At 38.7% G+C, this 16,720-nt stretch overlaps 1 protein-coding gene and 1 pseudogene across 2 annotated transcripts in view; both read right to left on the reverse strand.

Moving 5' to 3' along the window:
• SHOC1 (shortage in chiasmata 1) overlaps positions 1-16,720 on the reverse strand; it is an 82,142-nt gene that overhangs the window by 44,781 nt on the left and 20,641 nt on the right. The window contains exons 8-11 of one of the 2 annotated variants that reach the window (XM_022579053.3): positions 10,866-10,960; positions 9,899-10,138; positions 3,567-3,980; positions 331-459 (exon numbers count right to left, since the gene is read on the reverse strand). In XM_022579053.3, the coding sequence (XP_022434761.2) occupies positions 331-459; positions 3,567-3,980; positions 9,899-10,138; positions 10,866-10,960 (878 nt within the window). The remainder of the gene's footprint in view (positions 1-330; positions 460-3,566; positions 3,981-9,898; positions 10,139-10,865; positions 10,961-16,720) is intronic. The other variant, XM_089913584.1, reaches the window with a different exon arrangement.
• Positions 12,809-14,963, reverse strand: LOC111177329 (heterogeneous nuclear ribonucleoprotein K pseudogene; annotated as a pseudogene).

Raw genomic sequence — 16,720 nt, forward strand, 5'->3', positions numbered from 1 at the left:
ACCATCAACAGTTCATTTTTCCAGGCTGGGAAGAAAAGTCTGAGTGAGGAGTTGCAGTTTGCTGTTCTCTGATGCATGTAGGGAAGCAGCAGTTTAAATGAAGGAAGAAATAACACTTAGTGGACTGGAATAGGGCGATGGGGAGGGAGGGGCAGAGGCAGTGAATAAGGCACTCCAGGTTTGGAAATAACCTGAAAGTAGGACTGGAATGAAGAAATATCTGAAACAAGTGAAGAAAATTACATGGAAAATAAGGTGTGTCCTAGATACCCAGGAAAGGGCTTTCAAATTTACTTAATTTGAATGTATTTAAAAAAGCATAATGCATACCTGATGCTTGAATTTCAATGACATTATCTGCTCTCCTTTCCTGATTTGCTTTCTCTAGTGTTTTATTAGTACAAACAATAGGATTTTCTTCTTGAAGAGTTAAAGAATGTTCTTCTTTGTCTTGAAGTTCTAATAAAAATATTAATTTGCATTGTTCAGGGAAACTTAATGTTGATTAAAATGCTCTCTTGTAATATGATCATAATTGTTAAAATTCTTTGAAATGCATCAGTATTAAATTGAGCAACTATTCAGGTCAATGGACTTACAGTGCTGGGTAGGAAGCTGAATGGTAATAAAGGAAGGAACTTTGGCATCAGATCAGTGTTTCAATCCCAGTTCTGACACTAGCCTCAGTTTCCTCATATGTAAAATATTGATTAATATACCTATTTCGAATATTGTTATAAGGTGTTATAAATACCAAGGATGATTCCTGATACCTAAAGGGCACATACTGTTCTGTATCATTTCTCTGTGACTGTCCACAGACCCTTCCTCTGTTACTAATTCTCTCCTATGCCCCAAACCCTACCTGTCTCCATCCTTTCTTAATAAGGTCATTTCTTACTACTTACCCTTTAGCTCCCAGGCATTTTCTACAGGAAGCCTTATAAAACTGCCCACTTGGGGCTTCCCTGGTGGCGCAGTGGTTGAGAGTCCGCCTGCCGATGCAGGGGACGCGGGTTCGTGCCCCGGTCTGGGAAGATCCCACATGCCACGGAGCGGCTGGGCCCGTGAGCCATGGCCGCTGAGCCTGCGCGTCCGGGAGAGGCCACAGCAGTGAGAGGCCCGTGTACCGCAAAAAAACCCCAAAAAACTGCCCACTCTACTTCCAGGCCAGCAAAGTGCCTCTCCTTTTTGTTTCCTCAGCACTCGGCATAGTCTCTTGGCACTGACAATGTTGTATGGAAATTATCTGCATGTCTGGTCCACTGTAAGCTTCTCATGGTCAGTAACGTTATCATATTTATCTCTGATATGTGATTTAGTGCCTGGTACACAAGGTTCAATAACTGTAGTTTTCTTCCTTCGTTTGTAAGTATTGTAGAGGATTAAATATATATATATATATATATAATTTATTTATGATTAGAGTTATATTAACTAGATTGCAATGTTATCCATTAATAATATGATTACAAGATAATTTTAGAAAAACATTGCCATCTTGAAACGTTTGAATATATGAGCTTTAAATACACAGTGAAAAAAAAGAGTAAAATATCCTAAACTAGCTTTTTATTATTTTCAAGTATACTTTTTATTAACTATAAATAATTTAAATAGCTATGATTAAATACTACAAATTATTAGAGTTTTTGAGGGGGCCTAATAAGTTGTAGCATTCTTTCTCACCCCTGTATCAACAAGAAGTAAAATATGTATCAAAATATTACCTCTGTTACTAATAAAAACTAAGTTGGAGAAAGGAGCTTAGTTTGAGAGTCAAAAGAGCTTTTTAATTAAACAACAGAATTAGAGTTACCTACCCTGCCCCAGACTATACTGTACTGGGCCAGGATTCTGCACTATTGGGGAACTGCTTGGGAAAGATTCATGACATAGAGAAGCAGAGGAGAATGCCTGTTACTTGTGAGGCAGCTCATTCCTACAAGCTTATGCCCAATTTATTCTTTTCCAAATTTACAATACAGATAATTAATTCCAGTGCCTCTGGGGAGAACACATTAAAGGGCAAAGAGGCCAGGAACATAATACTATAGAGAAAAAATCAGGAGTACAGAGCATTCCCACCTAACATCAGTATTCCTTTAATTGTTTAATTAATGGCTAACTTTTAAAATAAGAAAATACTCTTTTTATCTTTGTCTCCTTTCTTGTTGCTTTCTCTCATTTTCTGTTGCCAATATACCTTGTTACAAGACATCATCACAAGTATGAAAACCAGAAAAGGGTGTCAGTGCTAATTTTGGATTGGTTTCCTTTTTTTTGTTGTTTTCTGGCCTCAAATGTGAATAGAATCTGAAAACATTCACAAACCTGAAAAAAACAAATCTTTAAAAAATTCCTATTTATGCATCACATTCATAAGATAATTCTTTATATTTTGCTCATTCTTTCATGTAGAAATTATACTCTGAATTATGGTGCAAATTGGTTAGAAAGATCTGTTACATATAGAATTGTCACCTAACAAGGTAAGTTATAATGCGGTCAAACAATTACACAAAAAGAAACTTTATGACAAATATATATAAACATAAAGGGTCACAAAATTCTGAGATCTTTAAATACTTTTCTGAATTTTTGTTGAATTTTTCATTGTGAAAATGCACTGATGGACACAGTAATATAACTTTATATAGATCTATAAAAGACTGTCATATCATGCTGCACACAAAGAACAAGCATTCTTTTCTGCTTTTCTATGTCATGACTTTTTCCCAAGCAGCTCCCCAGCCATGGGGAATCCTGGCCCAGTCCAGCATAGTCTGGGTCTGGGTAGGTACTCTGCCCAATTCTGGTGTTTAGTTAGCAAGCTCATTGGACTCTCAAACTAGTTTCTGGTATATATTTTACTTCTTGTCTTATTTTACAGTTTATTCAGGGGCAAGACCTTGTGTACATTAACAGTATCAATACATAGGACAGTAAGACCTAGGTATACTCTAACTCTCACAAATAAATATTTTTGTACTTATTTCATTTGGGTAAGCTGTGTCAAACACATTCTAGAATACTAGAATTTTTTTTTTTACCAGAAGTGAAATGATATGACACATTATACTACTTTGATGTTTATAAGCGATGAATGTAAAACAGTTACAACTCAAACAGAAACTCTTTGATAAAGTTAAAAAGAGTAATAGGCAATGAAACAGGCAAAAGGTTCTTAAGTACACATTAAAATACAAGTTAAAATATGGAGGTAGAACTGTGAGCTAAAAGAGAAAAAAGAATGGCAGAATGATCAGCAAAAGTTAGAAATGTTATGAATCTGTATGACCAAGTTGTAGAAAATGAGTTTTTACAAATAGTGGCTTTTCTTAAAAGTTCAAATGCACTTTTAAATTTTTTGGAAAATACATATCTATATCTATATCTGTATATCCCATATCTATCTCCGTATATAATGTGTCATGAATCAATGACATTTTCTTTGAAGAATAATGTGTTTTATCTGAAGAGCTTTATTTCTTTACCTTCTATAATAAATTATACATTTAGTCCTTGAAGCTATCATACCTACACCAAAATATTAAATTACTCACCGTCTTTTCCATCATTGTCTGTGACTTCAGTCTTTGAGGTGCAAGTCTTATACTTATTTCGCAGCATAATAAAGTCATTCAAAAGGTCCAAATTATTCTCCTGTTTTTTACCATGTTTAAAAGATGCTTCTTCAATTTTGGAAGAGGAAGATGATTCAGTAGATGGTACTGTGCTGTCAAGTTCCAAGTAATCTTTATTTTCTTTAGTTCGGATTATTCTATAACCTAGTTCTAGGTCAATCTTTGGCTTTTCTTCTTTTCGTGGTCTTTCAACAGCAACATATTCATCAGAAAAATACGAGTCTGTTACTGCTTTTGACAGAGGTGGAGTCTTTTGTGAAGGTGATAAATGATCATTTGTAGATATCTCAATAAGTTTAATAGGCGAGGAACAACTTTTATGTTCTAGCCATGCTGAAAACAGAAAATGAAAACATCCAATGACTTTCATGCCTAAATGAATGTTCTACTAGGGTATTAAGATAACCTTTAGTTCTGGGTTCTTATTAATATAATTTGATCCTTACGAGTACTTTGTTTACTGCTTTTAAAATCAATTTTTCATCTGAATAAAATAAATTTTTAAAGGATAAAAATTCAGCACCTCTTTTTCCTATTACTGGAGCTAAGGTTACTGAGCAAAGAAATATTTCCAGACTGTTGTCAATAGTCTAACAACAAGTCATAGCCTTGGAGCTATCATACCTACAGTTATTCTAAGGGTCAAAAACTTACATACAAAGCAAGCCACAGACCAGAAGAAAATACTTGTAATACATATACTTTAAAAAGGACTGTATCGGGCTTCCCTGGTGGCGCAGTGGTTAAGAGTCCGCCTGCCGATGCAGGGGACAAGGGTTGGTGTCCCGGTCCGGGAGGATCCCACATGCCTTGGAGCGGCTGGGCCCGTGAGCCATGGCCGCTGGGTCTGAGCGCCCGGAGCCTGTGCTCCGCAATGGGAGAGGCCACAACTGTGAGGGGCCCGCGTACCGTAAAAAAAAAAAAGACCGTATCCAAAATATTTGAAGAACTGTTATAATATTTTAAAAGAAAGTCAATTAAAAATTTGACAAAATATTTGATCAATACTTCATATAAGATATGCACATGCTGCATATGGATGAATCTTGAAAACATGCTAAATGAAAGCAGTCACGAAAGACCACATATTGTATGATTCCATTTCTATGGCACATACAGAACAGACAAATCTATAAAGACAGAATGGGAGTGACTGCTAATGGGTACAAGATTCCTTTTGGGGGAGGATTAAAATCTCCTAAAATTGATTGTGGTGATGATTATACCTCTCTGTGAATATACTAACTTTGAATGGTAATTCAATGGTTTTTAGTGTATTCACAGAGAGGTATATACTTTTTTTTTTTTTTTCGGTACACGGGCCTCGCACTGTTGTGGCCTCTCCCGTTGTGGAGCACAGGCTCCGGACGTGCAGGCTCAGCGGCCATGGCACACGGGCCCAGTTGCTCCGCGGCATGTGGGATCTTCCCGGACCGGGGCACGAACCCATGTCCCCTGCATCGGCAGGCGGACTCTCAACCACTGCGCCACCAGGGAAGCCCGAGAGGTATATACTTTTAATGGGTGAATTATATGGTATGTGAATTACATGTCCATAAAGCTATTATATATTTTTTAAAAGAAGGTATAAATATAGCCAATGAGCTTGTAAAAAGATGGTCATCGTCATTAATTATCAGGAAAATACAAATTAAAACCACAATGAGATACCACAACATACCCATCAAAAGGGCTAAAATTTAAGATTTTCAATGCCAAGAGTTGGCAAGGATATAGAGTAACTGAAACCCTCACACATTGCTGGTGTAAATGTAAAACAGAGCAACCACTTTGGAAAAAAGTAGTTTCTTAAAGAGTTAAACATACACCTACCATAAAACCTAACAGTTATACTCCTAGATATTCACTGAAGAGAAATGATAACAAATGTCCACAAAAAGACTTCTACAAGAATATTCATAGCAGTTTTATTCATAACAGTAAAAACCTAGAAAAAAATCCAGGAGAACTGATAAACAAACCTTGGTACATCCATATAATGAAAAATTCCTCAGTAATAAAAAAGAAATGAACTACAGATACACACAACATCATGAGTGAATCTCAAAAATGTTATTCTGAGTAGAAGGCAGACACAAAAGAGTTCATACTGTATGATTCCATAAATGAAATTCCAGAACAAGGGAAACTAATATATAGTGACAGAAAGTAGACCAGTGGTTACTTGAAGTCAGGGGTGAAGGTTGGTAGGGGAGAAGGGTGGGATAGAAGGAGAATCACTATAGAATGCAATGGAGCACAAGGGAACTTCCTGGTGATAGAAATATTTTATATCTTAATGGTGGTGATAGTTTCATGGTATAAAAATACATGTGTCAAAATTCATTAAACTGTACAGTTAGAACAAGTGCATTTTATTATATGTAAATTATACTTCAAAGTTTATTTGAAAAAAACATAAGTGCCTTATAGGCCAGCTAAATATGTAAATGAGTGAAGTACAGGGCCAGTGCTTAAATCATAATCTTTGGGAAGATAGATTTTGTTTTTTTCTTCCAAAATGTGGTCTATAAATTTTTTTGCTTTTGCTTTTATTAGAGATACTGGTATCGGAAACATTTTACTTTTCTCTTAACTATTATAAATATAAGACAAAAGTACAAGAGTAATGCTAAATACCAACCAATACCTGGCCTCAATTTGTGAGTGCTGGGAACTACGGTGAACTGGAGGGTGCATGGTCTGTCTAAATGGTGAGCTATTAGCAGCCCTAACCACTTGTTGCCATGTGAGAATCTGAGTCTGATTTTTGGAATTTTAAAGACAATTTCAAAATACAGATCAGTTTCGTACAACCCTCCAAATTTTAAATGCTGGTAACTAATTAAAATACCATATGGGTCAACAGTACGTGGGCTGAACAGGATCTGAGTGCTACCAATTTGCAACCTCCAAGATATTTTCTAGAGATATTCTGGAGTGTTTAGTAGGTAAATAGGAACTGTTTACTATTTCACTTTTCTGATTATTTTCCTCTACTACTCTCTTTAACCACCCCATCCTGACAATGTGGCCATGGGCTCCTGATAAAGTTATTGCTTTTTAAACTTCCGGATGAAACTTCGGGATTCATAATTCTACTAGATAACAAGATGAGTTATATGTTTCATTTTAACCTCAATATAGTTATATATCATAATAAAGATTATACATAATTTTATAGATTTAATACATTATTAAGGATATTGGAAGACTCCATAAAATCATCTTTTCTCTTTTCTTTGTCTCACAATCTGACCTCATCTCTTTTAAAATTCTTCTTCTACCATGGGTAACCATCTGGGTCTTAGGATAGACTGGTGTGCATTTGCTTGACATAGTCTGTTTATCTACCCTCTTTTCTACCACATCCAAAGCCCTCTGTCTTCTGTCTTTGAAACATCCCTTGATAACAATTCTCACCCCAATTCGTATTTCCTTAGAGCAGTCTTCCAACGTACACAATAATGTCTAAAATTCACTTCTTAAAAAAATTTTATTTACTTATTTATTTTTGGCTGCATTGGGTCTTTGTTGCTGTGCGTGGGCTTTCTCTAGTTGCGGCAAGTGGGGGCTACTCTTCGTTGTGGTGCACGAGCTTCTCATTGTGGTGGCTTCTCTCGTTGTGAAGCACGGGCTCTAGGCACATGGGCTTCAGTAGTTGTGGCATGTGGGCTCAGTAGTTGTGGTGCACGGGCTTAGTTGCTCTGCGGCATGTGGGATCTTCCCGGACCAGGGCTCGAACCCGTGTCCCCTGCATTGGCAGGCGGATTCTTAACCACTGCACCACCAGGAAAGTCCCTAAAATTCACTTTTAAATATATTTATTTACTCTGTAATAAAATAAAAGTAAACTTCCCCAGCTCCTTTAAAAGCTAAATTTATTAACTATTGCACAAACTGATTTTAAAACAATACGTATTTAAAACAATACATATTTCAAAAAGGTATAATTGAGTCTAAGTATGTTCCATTTACTATAATGGCATACATAGCAACCAAAATAACTCAAAAGAGGAGGGGGAGTGGCCAAGATGGTGGAGCAGGAACACCCTGAGCTCACCTCCACCCATGGGCACACCAAAATTAGTACAACTATTTGCAGGGCAACTATTGATGAGAAAGACCTGAAGACTAGAAGAAAAAGATCTTCTACAACTAAAGATATAAAGAAGAAACCACAACGAGACAGAGAGGAGGGGTGGAGACAGAGTATAGTCGACACCCATACCCCCCCCCGCCGGGTGGGTGACCCACAAATGGGAGGATAATTACAGAGGTTAATCGCAGAGGTTCTCTCCAAAGAGTAAGGGGTCCGAGCCCCACATAGGCTTTCATGGCTGGGGTCATGCACCAGGAGGACGAGCCCCCAGAACATTTGACTTTGAAGACCACAAGGGCTTAATTTGGGGAGAGCAGGAGAGCTGTAGGAAAGAGTCTCCACTCTCAAAGGAGGCACACAAAATCTCACTCATCCTGAGACCCAGGGCAGAAGCAGTACTTTGAAAGGAGCCTGGATCAGACCCACCAGCTGATCTTGGAGAGATTTCCAAAAAGGCCAGCGGCAATTGGAGCTCACTCCGGGGACACAGAAATTGGCAGTAGCCATTTTTTGGGAGCTCATTCTGCCATGAGGATTCTGGTGATGGCAAGTGCCATTTTGGAATCCTCCCTCTAGCTTATTAGCACTGGGACTGGCCCCACCCATCAGCCTGTCAACTAGTACTGGGACGCCTCAGGTCAACCAGCTAGCTGCGTGGGGACACAGCCCCACCCACCAGCAGGCACCCCTGAACCCCTAGCCACCCTGGGACCTGGTCCTGCCCACCAGAAGGCCCAGGACCCATTCCTGCCCACCAGTGGCTGGACAACAGCCCCAGAATCTCCTAGGCGTCAGCCCTGCCCACCAGCAGGCCAATACCAGCTATGACACCCCAGGACCCTGCAGCCAGAGACCCCAGCACCTGTCTCCACCTATCAGTGGGTGGGCACTAGCCCTGGATCCCTTGAGTCCCACTGCCACCCCCTAGTAGGCTAATGTCAGCTCTGGGACACCTTGGCCCCTCAGCCAGCCACCTCAGGGTCTGACCCCACCCACCAGCTGGCAGACATCAGCTTCAGGACACCCCAGGCCCCTGAAGTGTCAAAAACCAACCCCACCTACCAGCAGGCTGACACTAGATCTGTGACCCCCAGGTCTATAACCAGCCATCCTGGGACCTGGCTTTGCCCATAAGTGGGCCAGCAGTAGCCCCAGGGGCCCCCAGAGCTCCAGCCACCTTGTGACCCAGCCCCGCCCACTAGTAGCCTGCAGCCTCCACACAAGGGCAGGGCTTCGCAACCAACTGGACAAGGGGCCAGCCACGCCTATCAGACCACTCACATTAGTCAGTCTGCCACAACAGAAGTGCCTAGACAGCCCACATAAGAGGCACCCCTAGTGCATATAGCTCTGGTGGCCAGAGGGGAGTGTGCTGCTAGGACACATACGACATCTCCTACAAAAGACCACTTCTACAAGACTGGGAAACATACCCAACCTACCACGCATATAGAAATAAAAACTGTGAATCAGGCAAAATGAGGGGACAGAGGACTATGCTCCAAATGAAGGAACAAGATAAAACCCCAGAAGAAGAACTAAGTGAAGTGAAGATAAGCAATCTACCCAATAAAGAGTTCAAGGTAATAATCATAAATATGCTCAAAGAACTTGGGAGAACATAAAGTTCCTAGAAGAAGAAAAAAAATTAACTCAAAAGACATTTTTGTCTTCTTAAATTATACAAGTAAAAAACCCTTAATGAGTAAACTTTTTGGTAACAAAGGAAGATTTTCTATTGTTGAAGAGAGATTACTAGATATGATTGAACACTTAAAGCTCAGCTGTCAGGCTGAAAAATAACAGTGCTGGTTTGTATCTAGGCTGATGTAAACAGAAAATGGGCTAGAAATTAATCATTTATAAAAGAAAACAAAGACACTAATTGAAAATGGCTAGACATTTAAAGCTGAGACTATAGAATTTTAGGACAGAAAGAGATTTAATGATTAGCTAGTCAAACTTCCTCATTTTTTCAAGGAAGAAAATGAGGCTTAGTGAAGGTCGAAGTTATAAATTCTGGCGGAGCCAGAGCTATATTTAATGTTGGAATTTAGTTTTATTTTCCCAATAACCTAGCGGAAAGCCAGTATCTAACATCTCATTCTGAAAATGTTTACACAAGTGATATTTACTATTACATACTTACATTTTAATTGAAGCACATTGGTAGGCAAAAATGTCTCCAGTTTACTATCATCAGAAGATAGATTATGATACAGATATGTACTTAGATGTTCCAAAGTTTCTGTCATTATCAGATTTAGTCCTGCTTGTTTCCACCACTCTGCATTTTCAGGATTAACCACAAGGCTTTCTTCTTCAATAGAAAATATCTTTTTAAAATCTACAACTGAATATAGACTGTTGGGCTCTCCAGTTCTTGGCACTTAAAAAACCACAACAAACCAAAAAACAAATAGTGAGAAACAGTCCACAGGGCAAAAAAGATAAAAAAACACAATAAACAGAACCACACTGGAAATTTCTTACAAAATAGATTTTTACAAATTAGAAAAAAACTAAAATAAAGTTATGTCTAGTATTTCATCTTCAAGATGCTAATATTTGTAAAAGTCCAAAATATTATAGCAATAGAAGTTACATAAAGGTTTATTTCAACTTACGGAAATATCATGAAGTTAAAATTATTCTACTATTTAGGAGATGGAACTATTATTTTGTTTGACCATTTTAGTAATCACTAAATTAATACATGCGACAATATTTTGAAGAGTTAACGTAAGATTTATTAAATCAGAAATTCCAATTCATTATAATGAGCCTAAACAAGATGATATATTTTATCAGATTTTTATGGTGACTATAATTTTAAATATTTTGACACAGAACTTTCTGCTTCATTACTTTTTAGCCTAAGTAGGGACACAGAATATTGTATGGAGGAACTGAAGTAGCACAACTACTTAATATTATTAACTACATTACAAGCCTCAACCCAAAATTAGGATTATAAATTTTGAAATCCTAATTTTGGAATGGTGCTTTTTATAATGACAGTATTTTCAATAATAATAATACTGACAATACATTTCTACTGATTGTACCTTTTATCTATACTTTCTATTTAGCATTCAAAATCAATTAACCTTTACCTCTAAACAAAAATGGATTCAAAGAGCTTCTGCAGCTTTCTGATTGCCACACCATACAGTATTTGTTAGCTGATTCTTCAGCAATAAGCAAACTACTGAAAAAGAAGAGTTAAAGTTTAATTTATTAATTATATTGTCTTTTTGCATAATAAAATTTCAAGAAAAGTATTTTTCTAAGTATTTTCTACACTCAAAAGCATGTCAAAAATGAACTCTATTTTAGGGCTTCCCTAGTGGCGCAGTGGTTAAGAATCCGCCTGCCAATGCAGGGGACACGGATTCCAGCCCTGGTCCGGGAAGATCCCACATGCCGTGGAGCAACTAAGTCCATATGCCACAACTACTGAGCCCACGCGCCACAACTACTGAAGCCTGCGCGCCTAGAGGCTGTGCTCCGCAACAAGAGAACCACCTCAATGAGAAGCCCACGCACCGCGATGAGGAGTAGCCCCCGCTCATCACAACTAGAGAAAGCCCGCGTGCAGCAACAAAGACCCAATGCAGCCAAAAATAAAATAAATAAATTTATTTTAAAAAAATGAACTTTATTTTATAAATGTGTAAACTGAAGTAGAGAGTTCCACAGACCAAATTTCAAATGCTTACTTCCTCCTACCCTAGGAAGGTTTGTCAGTTTGTCAGCTCCCTAACTGCTCCTGCTTTCCTGTAACTTACTTCTACTTCCTTCCATTTCCTTCAGTGGAAGCTGGAGCCAGAGGGGGCTGACTTGGGAGGGTTTTAGCATTTCCTTCCGTAAACCATGCTAGCACCAACACTATAAGCCACCCAAAATAAAAATGCGATTTACATAAAATTATCTTGCTTACCATACAAAATGGTAGCTTCAACACAAATTTTTATAAAATCGCTGTCCCCACCAAGTCCATTCTAAACAGAATTTCTGGAGCTTCTACTGGCTGAGGATCAGAACTATGAAAAAGTTCTGTCTGCTCTATTTTCTCAGGAAGTGACAGGTCCTAAAGTTTAGTTCAAGTCCTTCAGTCTTGTGTGTGAGTGAGTGATGTCTGTCTGTTTGTGTGTTTTGGGTGCTGAGGAGAGAAGGAAGTATGTACGACAAGCAGTGTAAATCAGTAAATACTGTTTATTAGTAGGTATGAAGTTATTAGCCTTGGTAGGGAAGAGACCATTAATTCACAAACCCTTTAATCTATGCCCCAAACCTCCCACTCCCTCCTAAGTGAGAATTGTATTTTGTTTCTCTGTTCATATGGAGCATACATGAGCATGCCAATTGTAGGTACTGCTAGTTAAATTGACAGTTCTGAGTAGTAGCAGACAACTAAGTCTTACGTCTAAACCATCCAATTTACCCACATAATCAAAAAATCTGGCATGTGGTGGCAATATTTGAGAATCTAGACAATTCTTCAACCTTACCAAGGTCTCTTTGACAACTAGACACCTCATATTGTAGGCGATTATTTTAAAGTGAAAGGAAGAGAAAATATTTAGGCAAGCCATGCTCAGCAGAAGACAATAATATAGACAAATATTCTCATTCCTTTTTTTTTTGGCTGCACTGCGTAGCATAAAGCTATCTTAGCTCTCCAACCAGGGATTGAATCCGTGCCCCCTGCAGTGGAAGCGTGGTGTCTTACCCACTGGACCGCCAGAGAAGTCCCTATTCTCATTCTTAATGGAGCTTTCTGAAGATATGTCTGAATTTGATATCTTCTTTGTTCATGTATAGAAATATATTCACGATTCAGTAATCAGTGTGGAAATAAAGACGTAATGCCACACAGACTTTTCTTTTTAGCACCATAAAATCTAGCATAGAGTTTTATATGTAGCAGGAACTCAGAATATTTGTTAACTGGGCATACCTCCAGCCAAAATGTTGTGTTCTGAAATAAAAGTAATTAGGGCCATAAAAGCAAGTTAAGAGTATAATAACATTACATATTATTTTTCCTTTCTGTTTTTCTTAAAACACTTTTTCTCTTTGTTTTTAGTTTCACAGTTGAGGTGTAAATCTATTTTTTAAATAGGGATTTTTAAGTTTTTGTATTCATGAACTAATGGAAACTATTTACATTTTGCCAGTGATGAGACAATTCCTTTAAGTTGTTTCAAATGGCCCTGGAACCTTTGGCTAATCTATTTATTTATTTATTTTTTAGGTTCACTAAATTTATTTTAAAAATCATAAAACGTGTCTTACAAAAGAGCATTACATTCTGCACACTGCTCTGACTAGATGCCAGGGACATATGGACTATTGCTACTTTTCCTCCCTGTCCCACCCCGCAAATGTTACAGTGACCACAAAGCAAAGTGTTCACAATAATTACATGGGGGGATTTTTTTTTTAAACCACCACCAATAAGCAAAATTTAAAATTCACTCACTCTGCTGCTGTTTCAAAATTTCAGGGTTTTTGCACACCCTCCCCCACCCCCCCACCCGTTTGTAAGGAACTGAAACATTACATCTGGTGAACAGCAAAGATTTCACTACACCTCAAATGCAGAACACCTATGAAGCAGAGGAATGTTGGCTTTTTAAACAAAAGCAGATAAAAAAAAAATGCAGGACTCCTTCAGTTCTTCACTAGTCTTAGAAAAACTTTCCAGAATACTGCTTCACACTGTTCTGCAGCAAATCCTGTGCATTCTGTATCTGGGCCCGTGTTCCTGTAATGGTAATGATCTGATCTTCGGACTCTTCTAAAGGCTCATCAATTTTGATCAAAGCTCCTGACCCATGACGGGTTTGTTTAATCCACTGACTACCTTTGCCAATAATAGATCCAGCCAGATCTTTGGGAACAGTTACTTGTGTAGTAATAATAGGTCCACCAAGATCACCATACGAGCCACGACCCCTAGCATAGGAAAAATCGCATCCAGAGCCACCCTGTGGTTCATAAGCCATCTGCCACTCTGATGGGCTCCATGTATCTACTGCAGAGTCCCAGGTTTCATCAGCACTGAAACCAACCACGCCATCATAATGGTCTCCAGGTCTCCCTCTTCTGTCATAGGCCATTAGATCCCCTTCTCTAGGTGGTGGTGGTGGAGGAAGAAGAAGATTCCGAGCTCTGCCACCACCCATGCCCCCTTGTCCAGGAGGAGGTGGAGGAGGTCCTCGGCGAGGGCTCCTATCATCATAATCTCTTCTGGATGGAGGCATGGGACGCCCACACCGACCAGGAGGCATTCTGTCAAAACCACCTTTTCCCCACATGGGAAACCCACGGGACATCCACAACAGTCATCAAACATCATTGTAAAACCACCATAATCATAGGTTTCATTGTAAAAATTGGTATCATAAGGCTGAGCACGTCCTTTGATGGGAGACTCTGATATAAGATCAAGGATGATCTTTATGCACTCCACAACCATATCAGGTTTTCCTCCAATAAGAACGACTCTGTCAGTGGAATGAGGACAACATTCCTGGAAAAGCTTGATTGTTGTCTGAGTGTTCTCTTGAAGTTCTTTGATTTTAGCACCTTTGACCCCAATAATTCCTCCAGCCAGACTCTGATGGATCAACAGTCTCAATTCGCAAAGTCACTTCCTTTATAGTGTTGGTAATTTAAGCATTCCACAGCATCAGATTTGAGCGGGACCTGGCTGGTTGCAGTGGGTGATGGCAAATGCAGGCCCTCTTCCAAGGTAGGGATGATTTTCTTCAGAATTTCTCCAATTGTTTCAATACCAGCACTGATACTCAATATGCGCTCAGGGCCACTGCTGTCTGGGACTGAAACACTGGCATTGTAGTCTGTACGGAGAGCCTTAATATTCTTGCCTCCTTTTCCAATCACTTCCCCAGGATTCTTGCTCTGAAGCAGAATGCGTAATTCAACCCTCTCATCAGTGTTTCTAGATCTTTTAAGAGCTTGTTCGTCTTCCATATCTTCAGCAGGGCGTTTACCAAATTCGCCATTGGTTCCGGTGTTGGGAAAGGTTTCCTCTGGCTGTTCAGTTTCCATTTTCTTGTATTAAAGGGACACAACAATCAGTTATTAAATATATCCTTGCAGGGCAGAACTGAAGTGTTCTGGGCAGGACCAACTGACACCCTAGTGCTGCAGTAGCCAGGCAAGGCTACTGTCCCTATGCCGTCCCTATGCTGCCTCAGCCGGTCACAGCTAGACAGAGAATGAGCATAGGCTTTTAAGGAGCATAACGCTTTGAACAAGTGTAACGCTTTGAACAAGTGTTAGAAGTCTTTTTGTTTGTTTCTTTTTATGGCTGAGTAATATTCCGTTGTATATATATATATGCCACATCTTCTTTATCCATTCATCTGTCAATGGACACATGTTTGTTTCCATGTCCTGGCTATTGTAAATAGTGCTGCAATGAACATTGTGGTACATGACTCTTTTCTTTTTAAAACATCTTTATTGGAGTATGATTGCTTTACAATAGTGTGTTAGTTTCTGCTTTATAACAAAGTGAATCAGTTATACATATACATATGTCCCCATATCCCTCCCTCCCACACTCCCTATCCCACCCCTGTAGGTGGTCACAAAGCACCGAGCTGATCTCCCTGTGCTATGTGGCTGCTTCCCACTAGCTATCTATTTTATGTTTGGTAGTGTATATATGTCCATGCCACTCTCTCACTTTGTCGCAGCTTACCCTTCCCCCTCCCCGTATCCTCAAGTCCATTCTCTAGTAGGTCTGCGTCCTTATTCCCATCTTGCCCCTAGGTTCTTATGACCATTTTTTTTTTTTTTAGATTCCATATATATGTGTTAGCATATGGTATTTGTCTTTCTCTTTCTGACTTACTTCACTCTGTATGACAGACTCTAGGTCCATCCACCTCACTACAAATAACTCAATTTTGTTTTTTTTATGGCTGAGTAATATTCCATTGTATATATATGCCACATCTTCTTTATCCATTCATCTGTCGATGGACACTTAGGTTGCTTCCATGTCCTGGCTATTGTAAATAGACATGACTCTTTTTGAATTATGGTTTTCTCAGGGTATATGCCCAGTAGTGGGATTGCTGGGTCGTATGGTAATTCTATTTTTAGTTTTTTAAGGAACCTCCATAATGTTCTCCATAGTGGCTGTATCAATTTATATTCCCACCAACAGTGCAAGAGGGTTCCCTTTTCTCCACACATGTACATATATACACTACCAAATGTAAAACCGATAGCTAGTGGGAAGCAGCCGCATAGCACAGGGAGATCAGCTCGGTACTTTGTGACCACCTCGAGGGATGGGATAAGGAGGGTGGGAGTGAGGGAGAAGCAAGAGGGAAGAGATATGGGGATATATGTATATGTATAGCTGATTCACTTTGTTATAAAGCAGAAACTAACACATCATTGTAAAGCAATCATACTCCAATGAAGATGTTAAAAAATAAAATAAAATAACACTGCTATTTAAAACACCAAAAAAAGTCTTTTTGTTCTAACTTTGGCAAATCATAATACACAGATAAGACAAGTTTCATAAATTCTCATTAGATATTTGAATTATAACAATAAGTAGGTATATGACTTGTGTGATTAAAGAGTTTACTGCAGTTTAAGTAAATACTTTCAATATAAGATTGAAATTCAAGATTATGCTAATTTCAGCTAGTTTTTGTTTCTAACTGCCAATCTGCCTTAACAGATGGATTAGGGTATATGGAGTAAAAAAAAGAGTAAAAGAGCACACAAAAAAAGAAGTATAGGTCCTGCAAATAAACGTCTTGCACCTTAACAAAGGGATTAAAAATATTTAAACCAATTATAGATAGTTTCTGTACTCATCCCATGCTATTTTTTTAGAGTTCATATCTGATATGGGCAGTTCTAGTTCATGGTAAGAGTTCTGTATAGCACAAATTTACCCCCCAAA

This window comes from Delphinapterus leucas, chromosome 6 (genome assembly GCF_059928025.1).
Source record: "Delphinapterus leucas isolate spDelLeu-1000000601 "Yukka" chromosome 6, BTC_Dleu_Yukka2, whole genome shotgun sequence".
In the NCBI taxonomy this organism is placed as follows: Eukaryota; Metazoa; Chordata; class Mammalia; order Artiodactyla; family Monodontidae; genus Delphinapterus; species Delphinapterus leucas.